Genomic DNA, 23,349 nt, shown 5'->3' with positions numbered 1-23,349 from the left:
ATCCTAAATGGCACATTGTTCCTTATATAGTGTACTACCCTGTCAAAAGTAGTGCATTACTTAGGGAATAGGGTGCTATTTGGGATGTAGTAAGAGTGTTCTATCTTGCGCAGGTAACAAGTAATTAAGAGTCACCATGGCGATCCAAGGACATGCCTGGCTTCTTTCTTTCCTTCCTTCCTCACAGGAACTGCCTGGCGAACCTTCACCATAAGGAAGCTTCCCACTTTCTTGACTCAGCAGACTTCCCCCAGTTGATCTGTTTCTCCTGGGATTTAAATAAGGGAGAATTCATTTCCATCAGGGCTGTTTACCTCTTCTCACAGTCACAGACCCCAGCTTCTCACTCTAGTGTTTTTCAATCTATTATTTCAATGCACTAGTGTACACTAGGGATAAAGTCCCCATTGTGCCCAGTCCTGATAAAATATATTATCCAAGATGAGGGAAAAAAAGAAACACATTATAATTGGATTCCAAATGTGTTTATTGACCAGATAAAATGACCGGATTTCTATCCACTATCTCTGGCTTTATTCACTGTGGCTAAGCCATTCTCTGTTTCTCTCTCTTCTCTCTCTCATCTTTCTCTCTCTCTCTTCTCTCTCTCTCTCTTCTCTCTCTCTCTCTCTTCTTTCTCTCTTCTTTCTCTCTCTCTCTCTCTCTCTCTCTCTCTCTCTCTCTCTCTCTCTCTCTCTCTCTCTCTCTCTCTCTCTCTTGTAATGGATTCTGGGGGTGTCTCAGCTCTTTTAGTGAATGACTGCCTTTGGGATGTACTCATTTGTACCATCTCATGGAATCCCTCTCATCCTACCACTGACACCACCAGTGCAGCGCAGCGCTCACTGAGTGGATACTACACTGAGTGGGAAGGATGTAAGTGATGAGGTAAAACCATACCCCTCTCTCAAGTATCTTAAAAACCCTCTTTTAGTCTCACTCTCACTGTTGGCAACATACTCTCTGTTCAAATGAGAGGGGCGGCCAACCTGCAGAAATAGATATCCTAACAATTTAGTTAAACACAATAGGTGTTTAGCTACTCTGCTATTTATATCTAATCACATCATGTTGAACTCCATGCCCACTGCCACCATTAGATGTTACTATGACAAAGTAGTCTCCCACTCTATCCTACTGTCTAACAAGGTCGTCAGACAGGTGCTATGCCTTTTTATAGAATAGAGTGGGGTCTACTTTCTACTAGATTTGTCATCTCTCCACTCTCCAGTCAGTGAGCAGCTCCTCTATTGCATATTAGGGCGTCCTCCTCTGGCCTCTGTGTAGGCCTGCCACTGTGAACCCTAGCAGTGTTTGGCCTGCTCAGGCCGTGATCCCTTCTGGTCTCCTCTGGTTTCTCCTTTCACATTCATCTGTAGAGAACAATGGATTGCTCCGTGCATATTCTCTACACTGTCACAGCCTCTCACACATCATAAGGCAGCAGGGGTTGGAAATGGGAATACTACTCCTTCCTCAGACCCATTTGAATGAATGATTGATCAAGATCTGCGTTGGAGGAGTGTATGTTGCGGTATCCAAATGTCACACGAGGCACATTGAAATATTGATGCTTTCATCTGTACAGTATTTGCACAGAAAAAAGGAAAGCTTTGGATGAGCTCTCATGCCATGCATGATGTGAATGCAATGCATTCCTCCACATGCATGTTGTGGGAGAGAGGGTTTGTACTGGGGAAATGTTGTTCAACGTTCCTTCACTGTACTGTATATTCAATGAGGGGGCGGGAGGGAGTTGTAGAGAAAGCAGGCTATTTGGAGTAGAGGAGTGCAGTAGCAGGGCTCCATTGGCGGTTCCTTGCAAAACAGACCTTTGTCTCAATGGTGACTCCCTGTTCAAATAAAAGTCAAATACCTGGGCCTACAGTGCAGGGATGTTGAAACAGGAGACTGTTTGACTGTCCTGCTGCCACGCTGCATAGCCTCCTCCAGATTTACAAGCCATTCGTTACAATTCTATCTTTAACTGCTCTAACACTGAACTCAACCTTCCTCTTCCTGTCCTCAGTTTACAGTGCTTCTCTCAACACTAACATTCCAATTCACACACACACACACACTTTGCTCTACACTTTGATACTATAATAATAGCTTATTTACAGTATGTATATTTTCTTAATTACCACCAACATAATTATATGAGAGAGGGTTGTAAAATGTATGTAATGGTTGATATTAACGATCTCATCATGGGAATGTAACCGGGCCCTTGATTCTCTCAATATCCAGCACATCTCCATAAAAGTAGTGTGATTAACAGTGAGATACTGTTAGAATATAGACAGTGACCTGCAGCTGCAGCACCAGTTAATCACACTATCAATTACGCTCTCTTTTATAGTTAATTATCCAGCCAGACTGGATTGATTGTGTAGTAGTAAATCAATATGAGAAACAGTTCAGAGCTAAAGTTCAATTAGCTATTTAAAGGTAGGCTTTAACCTGCAGTTTTCACGCAGAGCTAAGAAAGATTGTGGAATAAAGAATGTTAGATGCAACATATCGGGGATGAAAGTGGGTTGTTACAGTTTCTATTTCTGTCGAGTCATGTCTCTCTATAGCCTAGTAGTTTTAGAGCTTGCAGACTGAGATGTAGGCCTGCAGGTATGCCATGGTAACCAACATGAAGTTCCAACATTTGTGGGAAACTATTGTGGCAAACACAGGAGTGAGATGGGAGGTACTGATTATTATCATCCATCCTTTCAGACAAGCAGAGTGTCTCTGTGAAAGGCCACTCAAGCCCAAAACACTGTCGCTCTCCTCTCTTCCTCCCCTGCCCTGTTTCGGTGTGGTTCTGTGTGTGTGTGTATAGTTCAATAAAGTGCGGGTGATGAATGAGCACTCGCGCCGATGCAGAGCCCCTATTAACATATGGCATTTGTGTTCTCTGGCAATTCGTCACCCCAATGTAAACACAGACAGCCTCACAATATGAATCCTCTCACACTCTGCAGAGGAGAAATCAATGGGATGATATAGCAGCTTCTACTTGGCCAAAGGGCCAGTGAATGACCATTTAGCCTGGTGATAACAGTGGCGTCTGAGCTCTGAGGCAGCTAGCGCCGAGCTGGCCATCGCTCTGATATTCTCACATTGATTAAGGGACGGAGCAGCAGAGCTCGATACCCATCTCAAGCTCCCATTTCCAGTGAATCCATAGTTATTATGATTTTTGTTTGTGTGCTCCAGATCAGAGATAATCTCCCATCGATCCCAGTGTGGTTATCTGACATAATAGTCCATATATGAGCAGGTTGACATTTATTGGGAGGAATCTTGTTCTGGAGGCAGAGCTGAGCAATTTCCACTAGATGGGCCAGTGGCAAAGTCAAAATTGTCTATCTATGCATGAAAACAAAAATGTGCTTTTTGGTCTTAATTTAAGGTTAGGATTAGGCATAAGGTTAGTAGTGTGGTTAGTGTTACGGTTAGGTTTAAAATCAGATTTTGTGGCTGTGCTAGTTAGTGACTACCCTGCAGAGCTGCCTCCTGTACATGAGTCATTGTCAGGAGAATTTTCAATCACAATGATAATAACTAACAGTCAATAGCTTTGACCAATCCCTGAGGTTTGTAAGACCATGGGTTTAATAATAATTAGGCAAAGACTTAGCTTATGCAAAAGGTTAGTACAGTTAATGTACGAGAACGTTCTAAAATCAAAAATGTAAACACAGTCTTTATAACACACACAAACAAGTTCAAATCTTAAGCTACGCCTTGCTCAGACAGTCAGTGTTTTTCCACTACACAGATACATTGTTTCTTTAATCTGCAACATGTTTCATAATTTTCAGCAAGCCTAAAGGTTTCTCCCCTCCACGCGTGTAGACAGAATGTTCTGTAAGGAACACAGTAGTACAACTTGTCTGTCGATAGCTCCTCTTATCATTTGTTTCACATTTGCACCCTGCTTACACACTAAAAAGGAACAAATGGTCCTTGTTCTAATTCTGACTAAAACTACACAAATCATCAGATTATAGTTTTATGATTCTAATAAATTTCATGCAATTATATGGTTTCAGGGTGGAATATTTTAATCATTACCTTTAAGCATATTATCAGCCATCCCAATAAATGCCAACCTGCTCCATATGACGGCCCGGGTTTAGCGACTACATCAACATACTGGCCTATGTAAATGATTAAGTCTGCTGGCTGGAAGCCCAACCGGCCGCAGGGTGGCACTATTATTCCTTTTATGTTGTTTGTCATCTTACGTCCTACTTTAATGTATTCAGACAGTAATACACTCGTTTCCCCCACAGACCGGCTCATACATAAAACATACTAAATTCTGTCTGCAAAGGTGTCAGTTTCCTCCTTAACCTCTACGGGATCGGTGTACTCCCCCTCTTCGGGACAGTTGAGCTAACGTGGGCTAATGTGATTATTATGACGTTGTAAGTAACAAGAACATTTCCAGGACATAGACATGTCTTATATGGGCAGAAAATTGAAATTCTTGTTAATCTAACTGCACTGTGAAATTTTCAAAAATACCATGCTATTGTTTGACGAGAATGCACAACAACAAAAAACTTTTATCATGGCAACTGGTTTGATACGTTCTCCTCTGAAGGTAAATAATGTATTTACATGCAGTAATCTTGCTCTGATTTGTCATCCTGTGGGTCCCAGAGATAAAATGTAGCATAGTTTTGTTTGCTAAAATCAATTTTTATATACAAATGTAGGAACTGGGTTCTACAGTTTGAACCCCTGCTGTCTGGGCTGACTGCATCAACACCTAGAGGTAATACGACATCAGGAAGAACTACACCTTCTAGGGGTCTCGACGCTTGCTGGTTGCTGAAGAAGCACTCTGTGCATATCAAATCAAATCAAATGTTATTGGTTACATTCACATATTTTACAGATGTTATTGCGGATTTAGTGAAATGCTTGTGTTCCTAGCTCCAGCAGTGCAGTAGAATCTAACAATTCACAACCATACACACAAATCTAAAAGCAAAAGAATGGAATTAAGAAATATATAAATATTAGGAGGCCGTGGCTCGGTTGGTTGATGTCCTTGATGATCTTTTTGACCTTCCTGTGACATCGTGTGCTGTATATGTCCTGGAGAGCAGGCAGTTTGCCCTCGGTGATGAGTTGGGCAGACCGCACCACCGTCTGGAGAGCCCTGCGGTTGCAGGCGGTGCAGTTGCCGTACCAGGCGTCGATACAGCCCGACAGGATGCTTTCAATTGTGCATCTGTAAAAGTTTGTGAGGGTCTTAGGGGCCAAGCCGAATGTCTTCAGCCTCCTGAGGTTGAAGAGGTGCTGTTGTGCCTTCAGATTGTCATTGATGTGCACGCCGAAGAACTTGAAGCTTTCCACCTTCTCCACACTGTGGTCTCGACAGTGTGGATAGGGGCGTGCTCCCTCTGCTGTTTCCTGAAGGTCACAATCAGCTCCTTTGTTTTTCCAACATTGAGGAAGAGGTTATCTTCCTGGCACCACTCAACCAGGGCCCTTACATCCTCCCTGTAGGCTGTCTCGTCACCGTTTTGTAATCAGGCGTACTACTGTTGTGTCGTCTGCAAACTTGATGATTGAGTGGGAGAAGTGCGTGGCCACGCAGTCATGGGTGAACAGTGAGTACGGGATGTGGCTGAGCACGCACCCTTGTGGGGCCCCTGTGTTGAGGATCAGCGAAGTTTAGGTGTTGTTTCCTACCTTCACCTGAGGACAGCCCTACAGGAAGTCTAGGACCTAGTTGCACAGGGCAAGGTTCAGACCCAGGGCCCCCTAGCTTAATGATGAGCTTGGAGGGTACTATGGTGTTGAATGCTGAGCTATAGTCATTGAACAGCATTCTTACATACAGTGGGGAGAACAAGTATTTGATGCACTGCCGATTTTGCAGGTTTTCCTACTTACAAAGCATGTAGAGGTCTGTCATTTTTATCATAGGTACACTTCAACTGCGAGAGACGGAATCCAGAAATTCACATTGTATGATTTTTAAGTAATTCATTTGCATTTTATTGCATGACATAAGTATTTGATCACCTACCAACCAGTAAGAATTCCGGCTCTCACAGACCTGTTCGTTTTTCTTTAAGAAGCCCTCCTGTTCTCCATTCATTACCTGTACTAACTGCACCTGTTTGAACTCTTTACCTGTATAAAATACACCTGACCACACACTCACTCAAACAGACTCCAACCTCTCCACAATGGCCAAGACCAGAGAGCTCTGTAAGGACATCGGGGTTAAATTGTAGACCTGCACAAGGCTGGGATGGGCTACAGGACGATAGGCAAGCAGCAATTTTTAGAAAATGGAAGATATTCAAGATGACTGTCAATCACCCACGGTCTGGGGCTCCGTGCAAGATCTCACCTCGTGGGGCATCAATGATCATGAGGAAGGTGAGGGATCAGCCCAGAACTATACGGCAGGACCTGGTCAATGACCTGAAGAGAGCTGGGACCACAATCTCAAAGATAACCATTAGTAACACACTACGCCGTCATGGATTAAAATCCTGCAGCACACGCAAGGTCCCCCTGCTCAAGCCAGTGCATATTCAGGCCTGTCTGATGTTTGCCAATGACCATCTGGATGATCCAGAGGAGGAATGGGAGAAGGTCATGTGGTCTGATGAGACAAAAATAGAGCTTTTTGGTCTAAACTCCACTTGCTGTGTTTGGAGGAAGAAGAAGGATGAGTTCAACCCCAAGAATGGATGGGGCCATGTATCGCGAGATCTTGGCCAACAACCTCATTCCCTCAGTAAGAGCATTGAAGATGGGTTGTGGCTGGGTCTTCCAGCATGACAACGACCCGAAACACACAGCCAGGGCAACTAAGGAGTGGCTCCGTACGAAGCATCTCAAGGTCCTGGAGTGGCCTCGCCAGTCTCCAGACCTAAACCCAATAGAAAATCTTTGGAGGGAGCTGAAAGTCCGTATTGCCCAGCGACAGCCCCGAAACCTGAAGGATCTGGAGATGGTCTGTATGGAGGAGTGGACCAAAATCCCTGCTGCAGTGTGTGCAAACCTGGTCATGAACTACAGGAAACGTATGATCTCTATAATTGCAAACAAAGGTTTCTGTACCAAATATTAAGTTCTGCTTTTCTGATGTATCAAATACTTATATCATGCAATAAAATGCTATTTAATTACTTAAAAATCATACAATGTGATTTTCTGGATTTTTGTTTTAGATTCCATCTCTCACAGTTGAAGTGTACCTATGATAAAAATGACAGACCTCTACATGCTTTGTAAGTAGGAAAACCTGCAAAATCAGCAGTGTATCAAATACTTGTTCTCCCCACTGTAGGTATTCCTCTTGTCCAGATGGGATAGGGCAGTGCGATGGCGATTGCATCATCTGTGGCTCTGTTGGGGCGGTAAGTAAATTGAAGTGGGTCTAGGGTGTCGGGTAAGGTGGAGGTGATATCATCCTTAACTAACCTCTCTAAGCACTTCATGATGACAGAAGTGAGTGCTACATCTCTGCTCTGATAAGAGGGAAGCCAGTTGATTTCTCAGTGTGGAGCCATTTTACAAATCAGATAAGGCATCCACTCATGTAGAATTAGAAATGTAGCCTACATAAAATGAAACACCCCTGTCTGTAACCTCAAAATGCTGGCAGAATCATTACAGCCAATACTGAAGGTCTCCATAAACAGCAGTGAGTTGCATTTCATTGTTATGTGTTAATTTTGTCTTGCGTGACCTTGCCTTGCTCCTGTAGGTGGTGTTTTCATGGCTACATTGTTTATATGTGTCACCCATCCCATGGCCCATGGGAAGAGGGGCAGTAAAGGCACACAGTACCTTGTGATGAAGTGCCGGGATGATTTTTTTCTACGGTGTGTCGGGGGAGGGGTGGGTGGCGCCTCTGTGGGGAAAAGAGGAATAGGAAGGGGTGGTCGGCAATGGGGGAGAGGAGAGAGGGGGGCAGTGGCGGCTTTGAAAGCTTCTCCTCCCAAGACCACCTGTTGTGTACCCCACTCCCCTCCCCCCTGGAGGGAGAACCCGTTCACACTTAGTGCTGCACTGGCTGGCTGGGCTACTCTGACAGAATACACCATGTTGACCATTCTAAAGGAGGAAGGGATCCCTACAGTCAGCCCCACTCCCAGTAATCTCTGCTCTACGGCACTGTAACCTAGTGATGCCACACGGACATACAGACTGGGGACAGAGCCAAGTGTTACTGTAGCGGCATCTCACCCAAACCTTATCCTCCCTCAGTCTCTAACAGGGAATTCTCATTGCGATGTACACATATATTACAGTTAATGTGAGTTCATGTGGATGTGTACTGAATTCATGGAGATTTTTTTTTTAAATGAAAATGTTCTATTAAGATGCTACGGCAGAGGAAGATGGTTTGCTGTTTTTCTATTCTAACCATGCTCTGTTTCCTTCTTTCTTTCAGTTCAGCGGATGAGAAGTTTCGCTGGAATAACCAAGGTAGGTACATTTTACATCCCATGCATGTAGTGCTGTGTTATGTCACAGAGCACGCGACAACCTCAGTTGACTTGCATACTTTGAAATGATAGGTGTATCTTGTGAGTAGAGTGGCGTGGACCATGCCTAGCTCCTAGGTGTGGGCAGCTGTCATCATTTGTCAGATAGACACAGCTTTGTGCTGTTCTGTCTTGTCAGTCCGGTGTAAAAATTTGCACATCTAGTTGAGACTATATTGATGGGCTTAGAGCAAAGTATGAACGACAGAACACACCTTTGTCTTCTAAAGTATCAAATACAGGTAGTCTAGGATTTGATCATTGAAGCGGCGGTGGTCAATGATTTATGACTGACTGCAAGTCATGTTCAGAATTCTGCTGCTCCTGCTTCTCCTTAGTCACCGACTCTGGGGAAGTTCCACTGATGTTTTGGATGAGATTATAAAAATGTTGCACAAACAGAATTATCCCCGAGTTAAAACACCAGTAATCATCATCATGACTCTAATAGGGTAGAGGACTAAGTGTCTGCTGCCAGTAGCCTCAGCCTTAGATGAGAGATTAATCCTGATCTTAAACCTCTTGTGTAAGGCTTTAACCCCTTGGCACTGTTTGCCGTACTGATGACACTAGACAGAGGACAAGTATGTCAGTTACTGTAGGTAAGGACAAACAGATAGTCAAGGAGAAGGTACGGCACGGCAGAGACACATTTCAGTGTTTAGTCAAGAGCTTTTTGCTTATCCAGCATGGTCACTACCACCTGGCCGTCAGAGTGTGTCTGTAGTAAACTCTTGCCTCTTTTTAAGGTAACTGAACACTAATCCTGCTTCTCTATTCATTTCTGTGTCTCCACAGATGGACAGAAGGACATTGAGGAAGAACTGACGACCGGCTTGGAGCTGGTGGACTCCTGCATTAGGTCACTCCAGGAATCTGGGATACTTGACTCCCAGGAATTCTCTGCAGGCGACAGTAAGGACCTTATGCAGTGCAGATTCTTTCTTTTTTTTTTTACTTACTCTTAGGTATATTGTTTAGTACCTTTTTAAAGCAGCAGAAACATTGTGAATAAAGTGATTTGATTTAATTGAATTACATAGTATCCTTACTATAGTTAAGATATTTTCAAATTCTCTAGAAATAGACAAATAGCTTGACATGTGCCAAATGAAAGCTAAGTTGACTGCAACACTTTTTTTTTAAACTTAGACATGTTTAGAACTGATTATGCTTATCAATATTCAAAATAAATGTCAAGAAAAATGTCAAGAATTATCTGTACGGAATCGCCTAGATACAGAAATGCTAGGTGATAGGTCTCTCTTTTGTAGAGCCCAGAGTGATATCAATGACTGTTTCAATCAGGAACTATATACCGCAGGTGTTTGTCTCTTATCACCCCTGCCTTCTGCATTCGAAACAGTTGTTTTCCTTTCTCTTTTGAACCCAAATGCCCTCACTTCATTTGATCCAAGCAATGATCTTCATCTTTCCACTAAGAGCCACTGAGAGAGTTATCTGTCAGGATAGATTCAGTATATGTCAAGGGTTTGATATGAAAATGATGTCTCGTCGCGGTGTCAGCGGCTTCCTTCGGGCATAACAGAGAACACGTGTACGAGGAACACGCTTTCAAATCAGCCACCGCAAAATAAATTGCGTTCATATTCAATCTGTTGAAAAGTGCAGGGAGTTTTGGGGCTAGGAAGGGAGAACATTTTCAGATAACACTAGTTTATGCCCAGTGTGTGTGTATTGGCACGTTTGTGTGTGTACGTACGTGCATGTGCACATCTCATAGACTGTGTTTGCACACATATGTGCACAGCACACCCATCTTACTCCCCTCTCGAGTAGTGAGGCTAAAAATAGCATCTTGATGAAATATTGAAATGTTTTGATACAGAATGCAGGTCGTAGACTAGATGAATAAAGGATCCCCTCCCTGTATATTTCAGGCACCCAGAGTGATCACCACCCCAGGGATATTCCTCTGGTCTGCTAGACTACTTGACTCTACCACACACACCACAAATGAACTCTTGTATGAAAGCTCCTGCAATATTCACTTTCCTTCCTGAAATCCTCTCGCAAAGATTCACTACCATTGACATGATTATGTATTTAGGAAATACCCAATAATTTAACAGCCCGAAGTGGTCGCAGAAACATTTCCGTGGTCATTTTCATACATACAGTGTGTGTGTGTGTGCCAGCCAGAGGCAGTTATTGGGCACAAGTTGCCAGTGACTCCACGCTAATGTGAAAATGAGGTCGGTGTTGCCAGAACAACATGGATGTGAGAGTAAAAGCAGTCAAGGGAGGAAGTCTTACAGACCTGTGAGCAGTGTAGAGCGCTGAAACAGATCACACTGAAACAGGTTCACAGCATTTTACTTAGTGACTCACAGCTAAATCGCGGAAAATAGTATACTACTATACTGTACATTTGATTTTTTTTTTGTGTGTGCAGTAATTCTATTTCGATTTAGAACTGTGTCTTTTATACAAAATATAATATACTGAATCCTATTGCTGATGTAATAAAAATATAGGTCTATGAAAATAAAATGCTGACGCTAGTGTTACTATTTGAATTGAAGGCTAACCTTTATTTTTGGTCTCATTCTGCACCACTTGTGCTCAGTAACTCCCAGTTCCTCCTGATCCATTATGCATGCCCTTACTCTGAGAGGGAGAGAGAGAGACGCAATATTTCAGCTCCACTATTCTCTCTGCCCTAAACAGGACAGGGCCTGCTGTCCCAGAGTGCACTACAGCTCAACAATCAGGATGGTTCACTCTCTTACCCAGCCGGTTACCTCAGCAACCAGGCACTAGAGGCCCTGCCCCGCAGTGGCCAGGTGGGAGGGGCAGTCCACAGTTACAACCAGGTGGGTGAGACTTAGAACCCTGGTCAAAAGTAGTGGACTAAGGAATAGTGTCATTTGTAACGGGCTCCTATATTGCGTCTGTCAATGATAATAGCCTCTGCTGTATAGTCTGGATTTCAATATGGCATGTGATGTAGGTGTAAGATCTAAGGTTCTTTCTGTGGTTCTCCAGGTGACGTCTAGCCGTGCGGCCCAGCTAGCTGCCAGTGTAGACTCCTCCCAGTCCAGAGAATCGTTTGCCCAGGGCCATGGCAGCGCCTTCCACATGCCTGACGCCCCGCCAACTCCTTCCATGTACTACTCTTGCTCCACCCTGCCTGCCCAACGTGTGAGCTCCCCCCACTCCATGCAGGCCGTGGGCTCTCCCACCAAGCTTCAGCGCCTGGGCTCTGCCTCTGACATGCCCAGCTACGCCACCCTGCAGCGGGTCTCCTCGCCCAAGCAGTCCCCCAGCCGGCTGGCCAAGTCCTACAGCACCAGCTCCCCCATAAACATGGTAGTTGGGTCTGCTGGGCTGTCCTCCACTTCCCCGCTGCACATGGCTTCTTCAGGCAACGCCTTGGGCTCATCCCCACTCCATCAATTCAGCTCTACTGTGGGTAACTACGCTACCCTGTCCCCCACCAAGCGCATGCAGCACTCCTCGGACCAGTACAAGATCTCCCACGAGCTGTACGCAAACGCCACCCTCGGGAGGCCTGGCAGCCTGGCAGGTGGGTGCACAGGCTCAGACAGAGAGAAACTGTCTTTATATACAAAACATTAAACACTTTCCTAATACTGAGTTGCACCCCCCCCCCCCCCCCCCCCCCTTGCCCTCAGAAATTACTAAATTCGTGGGGCATGGACTCTACAAGGTGTTGAAAGCGTTCCACAGGGATGCAGGCCCATGTTGACTCCAATGCTTCCCACCGTTGTGTCAAGTTGGCTGGATGTCCTTTGGCTGGTGGACCATTCTTGATAAACACGAGAAACTGTTCAGCGTGAAAAACCCAGCAGTGTTGCAGTTCTTGACACAAACTGGTGCGCCTGGCACCTGCTACCATACCCCTTTCAAATTCATTTAAATATTTTGTCTTGCCCATTCAACCTCTTGAGTGGAACACATACCCAATCCATGTTTCAATTGTCTCAAGGCTTAAGAATCCTTCTTTAACCCTCCCCTTCACCTACACTGATTGAAGTGGATTTAACAAGTGACATCAATAAGGGATCATAGCTTTCACCTGGATTCACGTGACCAGTCATGGAAAGAGCAGGTGTTCATAGTGTTTTGTACACTCAGTGTATATATGTCTAAAAATGTGTTTTTTTCTATGGGCTCAGCAGTCTTTTATTTATATGTTTTCTCAAAATACTCTAAATGCTGTAGTTAATGGACTTGATAATACTAGATATTATTAACCATGTTTGGAACACAGGAGGCTACTGGTTTTATGGAAACCATGTGTTCAATACCATTTATTCTGTTCCAGCCGTTACTATGAGCCCGTCTTCACCAATTAAGGTGCCACTAGCCTCCTGTGGTTTGGGACCACGTAATGATGTTTCCTATGTTTTTGTTGTGGTGTTCAGGATCCAGAGGCTCTTATAGCAGCCAGCACAGTTACCTGGGCTCCGAGCTGCGACCTCTCCAGTCTCCTGAGCACCACATTGACCCCATCTATGAGGACAGGGTCTACCAGAAGCCTTCTATCAGGAGTCTCAATCAGAACCAGGGTGAGTCAGATGGTCCAGAACCCCTGCCCTACTGCGCTGGGCATCCCCTTATATTTGACTAGGCTTTTGTCAGGCTCACCTACTTCTTTTGACCAACTAAATGTTAATATTCCACTGTTGGTTTCAAGAGGGTTATCATTCAATGAGAGGTTCAAGAGCCAAATGCGTTCTCAGTAGATACTTATATTTTATTGGTTATTTGAAGTTCTGTGTCAGCGCTTGATTAGTCCTTGATAGGGAGAATTTACTTAAAGCAACGATACATTGTATAATGTCAGAATTAGATGGGAATTAAGCGAACACAGCAAGCCCAAAAGGTAAGGAAGCAGGTATTTCAACAGTCAATGCCCCACATTTAGATGATTATTCAGGTGGAACTTAGGTGGGCCTTTAAACTGTGGTTTTCCTGCAAATAACGCTATAATGATCAAAAACAACATTAGTGTTTTTATCACTCCATCAGATCGTTTATCTCAATTTTTCAGTTCAGTTATGCAAATCCGATTAGTATCTTGATAGCAATCACAATCACATAACATTAGATAATTAGATATTAGACAGAAATAAATCTAAATTATTCCCGCAGAATTTAAACTCAAGCGTTGAAAACTGAGTTGGAGGCACCCACCATGGTCAAATGCATTCCACAGTATTTAGCCTAATGCTTTCTTTAATGAGCATGTGTATCCCCTCCACAGAAATTCCGCCTCACGTCACTGCATATGATGAAATCCTACTATACGATCTGAAAAGCTTTGTAGTTTCCTAACGGCTAGGGAATTGGAGTTACAATCTTGCTTCCTGTTTGTAAAGACTGCAGGCTACTAAATTATGAAAGACCTGACGGAATAGTGTGATTCTTACTGGTGTTTCATTGAGCATGGGTTGAGATGGTACAGATTGTGCATGAAGGCTGTTGGCTCATATCCTCACAGCCTTCTGTACAGTACTGTATCCATCCTCTGTTCATGCTCAACCTAATCTTTTATTTTATTTTTAATCTTTATTTAACTAGGCAATTCAGTTAAGAACAAATTCTTATTTTACAATGACAGCCTACCGGGGAACAGTGGGTTAACTGCTTTGTTCAGGGGCAGAACGACTGGCCCAACGCTCTAACCTTTAGGCTACCTGTCGCCCCATCTTTCACCCCCTTCAGGCAACCGTCTGGGCAAAATGTTGCATCTAGTGGTTTAATGTTGTTTTTTCTAATTTGGTTGTCCAAAAAACATCAAGTACATAACTAACATAAAATATCACATAACAAATTGAGATGAGACACCATTTGTTTCTGTGATTATATACATTTCCAACCCTCATACAACATTCATCCAATGTGAATTGGTCTGATATTCCATTTGTCCGTCTATAGTACAACTACGAGCTGCTCATGTGGAAAGTTTCAATGTGTGGAGCCGAGGTCATGGCTCTTAGGGAGGAGGGAGTCATGTACAAGCTGCTACACTGTAACTCTATTCACCTCTCACACTGTCTGCAGGCAGGCAGGCAGTGCTCCTCAGAGATAGATAGAGGCCTTCTACCTACATGGTCAGGATTATCAGTAGAAGCATCTCTGCCAATTTCAGACTGGACTCACAGTTCAAGTGCTTTAGAGATACATCAAGGTGCATGGCAATACGTGAGAGAATAGTGTTTCAACCCAAGGCTTTGCTCAAGCTATTTTTCATGAATATTTACATGTTCAAAATAGCATTGACAGAAAACATAGTTGTCAGAGGCCATCCTTGGACTTTGATATGAAATTGTTAGCTATTCATCACTGTCCCCAATGAACCCTTCTGACATTGATTTTTAACAACATAATACTGTCTGGAAATTAAAGTGTTCTGTGTTCAAGGTCATGTTCATGGCACTCAGGTAGATTATGAAAACACACACACAAAAAAATAACTTTTCACAGTGAACTGCTGAACTCCAAAGCCCTTTCAATATTCTGAGAGAGATCAATCAGTTGGGTTGTGTTAGAGTGAATAGTCATCTATCTACAGAATGCCCACTTCTTGTCATGGCCATTTTGTCAATTATGGGTTAATTTGACAAAGCACTAACTTTAATTTGACATTTGGTGCATTTCTTCGTCATAATTCATATAAGATAACTGTCCTGAAAGAGAATTTTTTTCCAGACACATACATTTGCGTTTTTTCCAGACACTTTCTTATTTTTCTGTTTTTCTGTCTATATTATAGTTTCTTAGTAGAGGCTGCTGGGAAGTATTGAAATTAATTTAATTAAATGATCCTTTTTGGCCGCCTTTTGACTTTGCTTTTGCCTTCTTGTTCCCCTCTTCTTTCTCTGGTGGTTGGCTGTTCTGTTTCTCTTCTCACTGTGTGTTCTTACTCATTCCTCTGCCTAGACCCAGTAAACCAGTTTTGTGAACAGGTCCTGAACTTTCTGCTCTGTCCCTACTTCCCTCCTGCCATAGCCCCGTCTTCCCCTGGTGTTGACTCCACCCCCTTGCAGCGTACAGGCAGCCAGAACGCCTCAGGCACTTTACCATACCAGAGAAGCAGCTTTGCCACTGCCTCTGCTGCGGACTACTCCAACCCGTACCGCACCCTCCAGTTCTGCCCATCTACCGAGTCTCCCTACAGCAAGTCTGGCCCCGCCCTTCCCCCGGAGGCCGCACTGGCCCGCTCACCTTCTGTCGACAGTATCCAGAAGGATCCCAGGTAAGTGCCGCTATAGCACTGCCATTTAAAACACACTTCTCTTTCAGTCAGGCCACTGAGTATGGAGCACACGTCCACAACACATCACTGCCTCCCAATATCTCCTCAGTTTGATTTGAAGTCCTGTCGGTACCACTATGCCTTGAATGACACCACCACTGTTATTTGGAGGGCACATGAAGCTTGTGTTAAACCTTACCTTCTCCTTTCACATTGTGTTGTTGAAACGTTTATGTGTGCGTGTGTGTGTCATAAAGTGTTTCACTGGAAGAGCCTTGATTCATAAGCTGTATTGCTGTACTATCAGAGTTGCTTTTGTTTGGGTCTGATCAAGGAGTTTATTCCTTTAGAGCAAACACAAAAACCGTACTGTCAATTCCAGTAACAACAACAACATGTTTAATCACTAGGAATACACACCAATTAAACAGTTATCCTAGAAAACAGGAATATAAGAATCTGTTTGCATTCTCTACAATTTCATTACTGATTTATCCTGTTCACTTTTCTTCATTCACCATCCCTGTACTGTTTGTTTATTTTAGTTTCTTTCCTTTTTCACATTGCACCTTTCTGCCGTAGCTCTGGCATTACGTTGGCGTTTGCACACTCTTTCAGTGGATTTACGTGTGATGATGCATTGCATTGACTGGCTGCAACCAACTTCACAACATGCACAGGCAATTACAGTAATCTCCAAATGAGAAGGTCTTCTCTTTTATTTGGTTACTTCATATTCATTATTGTTAAAGGGTGGGTCTCATCAAAACAGTTCTCCAAACTTTCCTCATTTCAGTTCATTGTGGAAAAACTAGGCCAGTATTGTGCATAGCGAAGCAATGAAATTACAGAAATTGATTAAGTGTTTTAATGAATAATGTTCAAAATCGGCAAGCGAAACGTTTTACTCAACAAATACTTAACCACAATTAAGGATGTTATATTTGGTTGACTATGTACAGGTAACTGCCAAAATAAAGGAAACACCTATATAGGGTCTTAATAGGGTGTTGGGCCACCACAAACCGCCAGAAGAGCTACAATGAGCCATGGCATACATTCTACAAGTGGCTAGAACTCTATTGGAGGGATGTGGCACCCTTATTCAATGAGAAATTCCATAATTTGGTGTTTTGTTGATGTTGGTGGGAATCATTGTCTCAGGCGCTGGTCCAGTATCTCCCATAAGTGTTCAACTGAGTTGAGATCTGGTGACTGAGACACACACACTCTTTAAACCCCCTATGGTCCTTTGAGACCCCTCTTTCATGGTAGCCAAAATAATGGGCAACTGGACATTTTTATACAAGGCCCTAAGCATGATGGGATGTTAATTGCTTAATTAACTCAGGAACCACACTTGTGTGGAAGTACCTGTTTTCAATATACAGTACATTGTATCCCTCATTTACTCCTTTATTTTGGCAGTTTTATGTATCTGTAAGTTAAAACATTTTACTTCAGTGGGCTAAATCAGGGTCACAGAGTGTTTTTTGGTAGTCTTAAACAAATATACTTGGAAACAATAATATGCACCTCACACACATGGTTATGGGCTTAAACAAGACGCCTGTACCATGTCAGAAATACACTGACTATACCAAACATTAGCAACACCTTCCTTGATATTGAGGGCAGGGACTCTACAAGGTGTCGAAAGCGTTCAACAGGGATGCTGGCCCATGTTGACTCCAATGCTTCCCACAGTTGTGTCAAGTTGGCTGGATGTCCTTTGGGTGGTGGACCATTCTTGATACACACTGGAAACTGTTGAGCATGAAAAACCCAGCAGCGTTGCAGTTCTTGACACAAACCAGTGTGCCTGGCAAACCGGTGCGCCTTTACCTCGTTCAAAGGCACTTCGATCTTTTGTCTTGCCCAATCACCCTCTGAATGGCACGCATACACAATCCATGTCTCAATTGTCTCATCGCTTAAAAATCCCTTCACTGATTTGAAGTGGATTTAACAAGTGACATAAGGGATCATGGCTTTCACCTGGATTCTCCTGGTCAGTCTACGTCATGGAAAGAGCAGGTATCCTTAATGTTTTGTATACTCAGTGTAGTGTTGAAATGTATTCAATTTTGAGTGTGCATCCCAATATTACACTTTATATACATCACAAAAGACTGAAATATAACAAAACCGTTTTACATAGAAACACCGGATGAAAAATTGTGATACAAAAATTATAGTTTATTAATTATGAAAAATATGAGTAACATTCCACCCATGAGTCCAGAGAGGGTGATTTGGTCATTTGACTGCAGGACAGGGCTACAACTTTCCGAATGGTCAAAGGTTGTTTGCAGGGTATAATCAATGTCACTATTTAGCAGAGAATCCTAAACCATAGGAAAGCTTATTCGTAAAACATCTATCCAGATGTAAGACAATAATACGATTGCTAGAACGGGTCTCTCCACAAACCATGATAATGGTTCTGATGACTGAACAACCCTTAATTGGTTTAGCTGATAGACAATGGTGAATGTGCAGGAAGATGTCAAAATTAAGAAATGACATCATTATTTTAGCATCATCCTCCTAGTTTTTAAACTACAGCGTGTGACATCATTCAATGTGCCAATAAATCAGCACAATCTACTTTTTTTTTTTCAAATTGCCGGCAGCTTAAAGCTAACATTGGCATCATGTATGCTGTGCTAATGACTGTACACAAAAAAAAGAGTAACAGAGGGAAATGTACAATACGCCGAATTTAGCAATATACAAGGAATGTGTTGTAAGTGCATGGGGCTGCCATCTTTATGCACCTCTGCTATTGATCCTCACATTTCTTGATTTTTGTAAGACCCCCTCCTTAATGGACTCCCATCGACCACAATCAAATCATCTAGTGCATGTTCTGAATCCAGTGCAAGTGTGTAATATGAAAAGTGTTGAGAAAGACAGTCAAATGAGTATTTTATTCCTGTCAAGCTCCTTTGTGCGAGACACCCACCTACTTATTTTCCTTTCTGCCTGTCTCCTGATAGGTACGACCCTGAATTCCTTGTCTGGAATCAAAATCAAGCCGAGCAAAGAATGACAAAGTAATCCAGCATTTATTTACGTATTTCTATCTCTTATTCACTGAATCTGTCTTTCATGTCTACTACACAAAATGCCAGGCACATCTCCTTACCAATGAAAGAGCATAAATGAGAATAGTTCAATTATATTTTCCATTGCATTGTCTTCTCAACTACTTAAAGTAGCTACTTCACTGAGAGATTAAGAGATGTGTTATTAACTTTACTTCCAATTGAGCTCAGGCAAAGGTTGCACTCGGGGTCCATGTCCAACATATTATATTTCCTTCTCACAAATGCACAGTATACATTAGGCTTATGTATCTATTTGGCTTCAGGTTTCTCAAGTTAACTTTTCAGGCTTATCTAGTATTTGATGGTAAAGATGTGACGTCCGTTACTCTTTAGTGAATTAAGCTATAAGGGGTTTCTGACAGCAGTTAGAAGCTTTTTGGGTAGGCTACGGGTACTGGCTGATTGTGTTAGTAGGATAGTAACAGTTTTGTCCAACGATCATCCATTTTCTTCTTCGTTTTACATCCTTCATCATCATTTTTCACTCATTGTTTTTGAAATGTGCTTCATCATCCCAAGATGTACTGAGTCTTGGTCGGTAATTGAGGGCAGAATCCAGGAATTTAGACTTTTGCAGTATGTTATCATTCTCCCTTTATGCAATCTTTCTCAACTAATACTCATTTTAGTACATATTATATATTGTGTAGTGTGACTGACCGACATCTATAGCCCACATAGGCAAGTAGAAACAATATGCGATTTCCATTCACTGACTAGTAATCCATACAGATTAGCACATGATATGTATTATGGCCTATTTTTTGGGGGCAGGTTGACATTTATTGGGATGAGTTTTGTCCTGGAGGCAGAGCTGAGCGATTTCCACTAGATGGGCCAGCTGCTAAGTCAAAATTGGCTACATAGCCTATCATAAAAATTGGTTTTAATTTAAGGTTAAGGCATAAGGTTAGCAGTATGGTTAATGTTAGGGTTAGGTTTAAAATCTGATTTTAAGACTTTGTGGATGTGCCAGCTAGTCACTAGCCTGCAGAGCTGCTTCCAGTATGAGTCATCCCAATAAATGCCAACCTGCGATGTCTTATCCCCAAGACTACAGTGATGTGTGGGATTCAAAGTACAGTGCATTCAAAGTATTTAGACCACTTCACCTTTTCCCCATTTTGTTACATTACAGCCTTATTCTAAAACAGGTTTTTAGAAATGTTTGCAAATGTGTATATACAAAAAAATATATATATATCACAATTACATAAGTATTCAGACCCTTTACTTAGTACTTTGTTTATGTACCTTTGGCAACGATCAAATTACAGTCTTGAGTCTTCTTGGGTATGACGAACAAGCTTGGCACACCTGTATTTGGGGAGTTTCTCCCATTCTTCAATGCAGATCCTCTCAAGCTCTGTCAGGTTGGATGGGAAGCATCGCTGAACAGCTATTTTCAGGTCTCTCCAGAGAATCTCGATCAGGTTCAAGTTCGGGCTCTGGCTGGGCCGCTCAAGGACATTCAGAGACTTGTTCGAAAGCCACTCCTGCGTTGCCTTGGCTGTGTGCTTAGGGTCATTGTCCTGTTGGAAGTTGAACGTTCACCCCAGGCTGAGGTCCTGTGCTTCCTGGAGTAGGTTTTCAAGGATCTTTCCTTTTACTGAGGAGTGTCTTCCGCCAGGCCACTCTACCATAAAGGCCTGATTGGTGGAGTGCTGCAGAGATGGTTGTCTTTCTGGAAGTGTCACGGCTTTCTTCTGTTGAAGTAGAGGCGGACCAAAACGCAGCGTGGTTACTTTGATACATCTTTAATAAAGATGAAAATAGAACAATATACAAAAACATGAAAAACCAAAAACAGCTCTCTCTGGTGTAACAAACACAAAGACAGGAACAATCACCCACAAAACCCAACACAAAACAGTCTACCTAAATATGGCTCCCAATCAGAGACAATGACTAACACCTGCCTCTGATTGAGAACCATATCAGGCCCAAACACAGAAACAGACCAACAAGACATCCAACATAGAATGCCCACTCAGATCACACCCTGACCAAACAAAACATAGAACATACAAAGCAAACTATGGTCAGGGTGTGACAGGAAGGTTCTCCCATCTCCAGAGAGGAACTCTGGAGCTCTGTCAGAGTGAACATCGGGTTCTTGGTCACCTCCCTAACCACGGTTCTTCTCCCCTCGTTGCTCAGTTTGGCCGGGTGGCCAGCTCTAGGAAGAGTCTTGGTGGTTCCAAGCTTCTTCCATTTAAGAATGATGGTGGCCACTGTGTTCTTGGGGACATTCAATGCTGCAGATGCACTGTCAACTTATATAGACAGGTGTATGCCTTTCCAAATCATGTCCAATCAATTGAATTTACCACAGGTGGACTCCAACCAATTTCAAGGATGATAGAAACAGGATGTACCTGAGCTCAATTCCGGGTCTTATAGCAAAGGGTCTAAATACTTGTGTAAATAAGGTATTTCTGTTTTTTTTTTAAACGATACACTTCCAAACATGTCTAAACCTGTTTATTCACTTTGGTATTGTGTGTAGATGTATTTAATAAATTTTAGAATAAGGCTGTAATGCAACAAAGTGTGGAAAAAGTCAAGGGGTCTGAATACTTTCCCGAATGCACTGTATGTTAAGTAGTTGTAATAGAAGAAGACAGCACTTACATCATGCAAAGTATACTGTATGATGGTGCTGTCTTGTATGGTATGCATGATAGAAAAATATGGCTCATAAATAAACCCAGGAACCATTACTGGCAGTGTGTGTGTGCATTCTTACCAAAACTATGGCACAGAGACAATGCTCACGTTGTGGAGGTGAACACATTTTAACATCCATACATTCATTTGATATCTGTCACATATGTACAGCATTGAACCCTTAGCACTTTGTCGTTCTTTGAAAAGCTTAGTCTATGAAGCTCATTGATGGCCTCTATCCAATACTGTTTAGACAGGAGGACTGTGGATGGATTAAAGCAACAAAGGAAGCAGAGAAGCAAGTTACTCATGAAAGTGTTTGTTTAAACGCCGTCCACACTTGACTGGCACAACTAAACGAGAACATTGAACGAGGGCAATTACATGGACTATTGCACTTCAACAGTGTTCCCTTGTACAATGTGTATACCGTTAGCTGCTCTTCAGTCTTGTCTATCAATTCTGCACAACCAGTCATCTGATATTGTGGCCAAGTTAACACATGGTTAATTACAGATACTAACATATTTATACGATGGAACTCATTAGTATTGGAATGGATCGGTCAGCTTTGTTACATCTGTCACATTGTAAAGGTCTGTCAGATTGTCTAGTTTTTCTTTGTGAAGCTGAACCAAAATAATCATAAATGTTTTCGATAATGTTTGTTGGATGATTTTACATCATTGTCTCATCAACAATAGATCTATACTGTGTTTTAACATCTATCACCTTTTGCCAAAGAATGAAGTTATGCACGTTGAATGACTGTGTGTCTTCCAATCTGAAAGGCCCCGTCTGTCTGTGTATTTGAGTGATTGCATGAGTCATCAATAATATGTTTCCTTTCCCTCTGTGTCATTCCTCTGTGGTGGAAGGCAGCCGGGGTTGCTTACAGTTTTGACGTGTCTGTTGTGTTCACTCTATTGTACAAGCCTTAAGTCTTAGGAAATATAATTTGGGCCCGAGACAGTAGTCAACAACATACTCAGTTAAAATGTCTACCCCATTCCCATGGTCTTTAATTACAATGCCCAACCATGCATTTAGAATACATAATTTATAAGGGGGGGTTGTTTGATGGCATTCTGTATTCTGGTGCAAATGTTCCCAGCTATGGAGCCGACAGATAAGTTCACCTGGCTGCCTTTGAACAAAGCCCTGAATGACGAGCTGTCTGCGACCATAGGAGTTAGTTTCAATCCAGTGACTCGCCATATTTTACACTACTGAGGGGATTCAGCCTGAGCCTCAGCTCCACTGCCAACCTGGTACGTTTTGCTGTATGATTTTTAGAGATGACCTGAGGGAGACCTTGAGAAAATGACTACAATAGCATGTGCTCTTACAAAATGAGTGGCGTTTTAAAGTTAAAAGCTACCATTTTTAGTCCTCAGTAAAGGAAGGCTGTTGGAAGGCCAACTTAGGGAGTTGACTACTCTTCACACTTCACTACTCTAGAATGCATGCTATAGACATGCCAGTCTGCTATCCCAATGCTGAGTGAGAGTGAGCTCGTCGACTTGGCCGGCTCAGTTGTAAATCAGCAGATTCTTTGATCAGTCGGTCGTTTGTTCCTGAGAGGATGAAGCTCATCACTGTGAATCAGTCCATTTGGATCCCAGATATGTAACTCATGTGAAGTGTTATGCAAACCGCTCTTTTCTGCTTCAAAGCGCTGAGATGGAAATACACACATAGACAACATTTCAGAAACTACAGTACCAACACTGATAAATAGATACAAAGATAAATATACAGTGCCTTCAGAAAGTATTCATACCCC

At 42.6% G+C, this 23,349-nt stretch overlaps 1 protein-coding gene across 2 annotated transcripts in view; it reads left to right on the top strand.

Moving 5' to 3' along the window:
* The window catches only part of LOC135558743 (catenin delta-2-like), a 142,946-nt gene that overhangs the window by 73,713 nt on the left and 45,884 nt on the right, over positions 1 to 23,349 (top strand). For both annotated transcript variants that reach the window (XM_064992829.1, XM_064992830.1), the window contains 7 exons: positions 8,438 to 8,472; positions 9,330 to 9,446; positions 11,223 to 11,368; positions 11,541 to 12,081; positions 12,944 to 13,087; positions 15,534 to 15,780; positions 18,783 to 18,839. In XM_064992829.1, the coding sequence (XP_064848901.1) occupies positions 8,438 to 8,472; positions 9,330 to 9,446; positions 11,223 to 11,368; positions 11,541 to 12,081; positions 12,944 to 13,087; positions 15,534 to 15,780; positions 18,783 to 18,839 (1,287 nt within the window). The remainder of the gene's footprint in view (positions 1 to 8,437; positions 8,473 to 9,329; positions 9,447 to 11,222; positions 11,369 to 11,540; positions 12,082 to 12,943; positions 13,088 to 15,533; positions 15,781 to 18,782; positions 18,840 to 23,349) is intronic.

The sequence above is a fragment of the Oncorhynchus masou genome, chromosome 17 (assembly GCF_036934945.1).
Source record: "Oncorhynchus masou masou isolate Uvic2021 chromosome 17, UVic_Omas_1.1, whole genome shotgun sequence".
Classification (NCBI taxonomy): Eukaryota; Metazoa; Chordata; class Actinopteri; order Salmoniformes; family Salmonidae; genus Oncorhynchus; species Oncorhynchus masou.
Note: the sequence above shows the minus strand (reverse complement) of the source record. Positions and strands in the feature narration are given on the sequence as shown.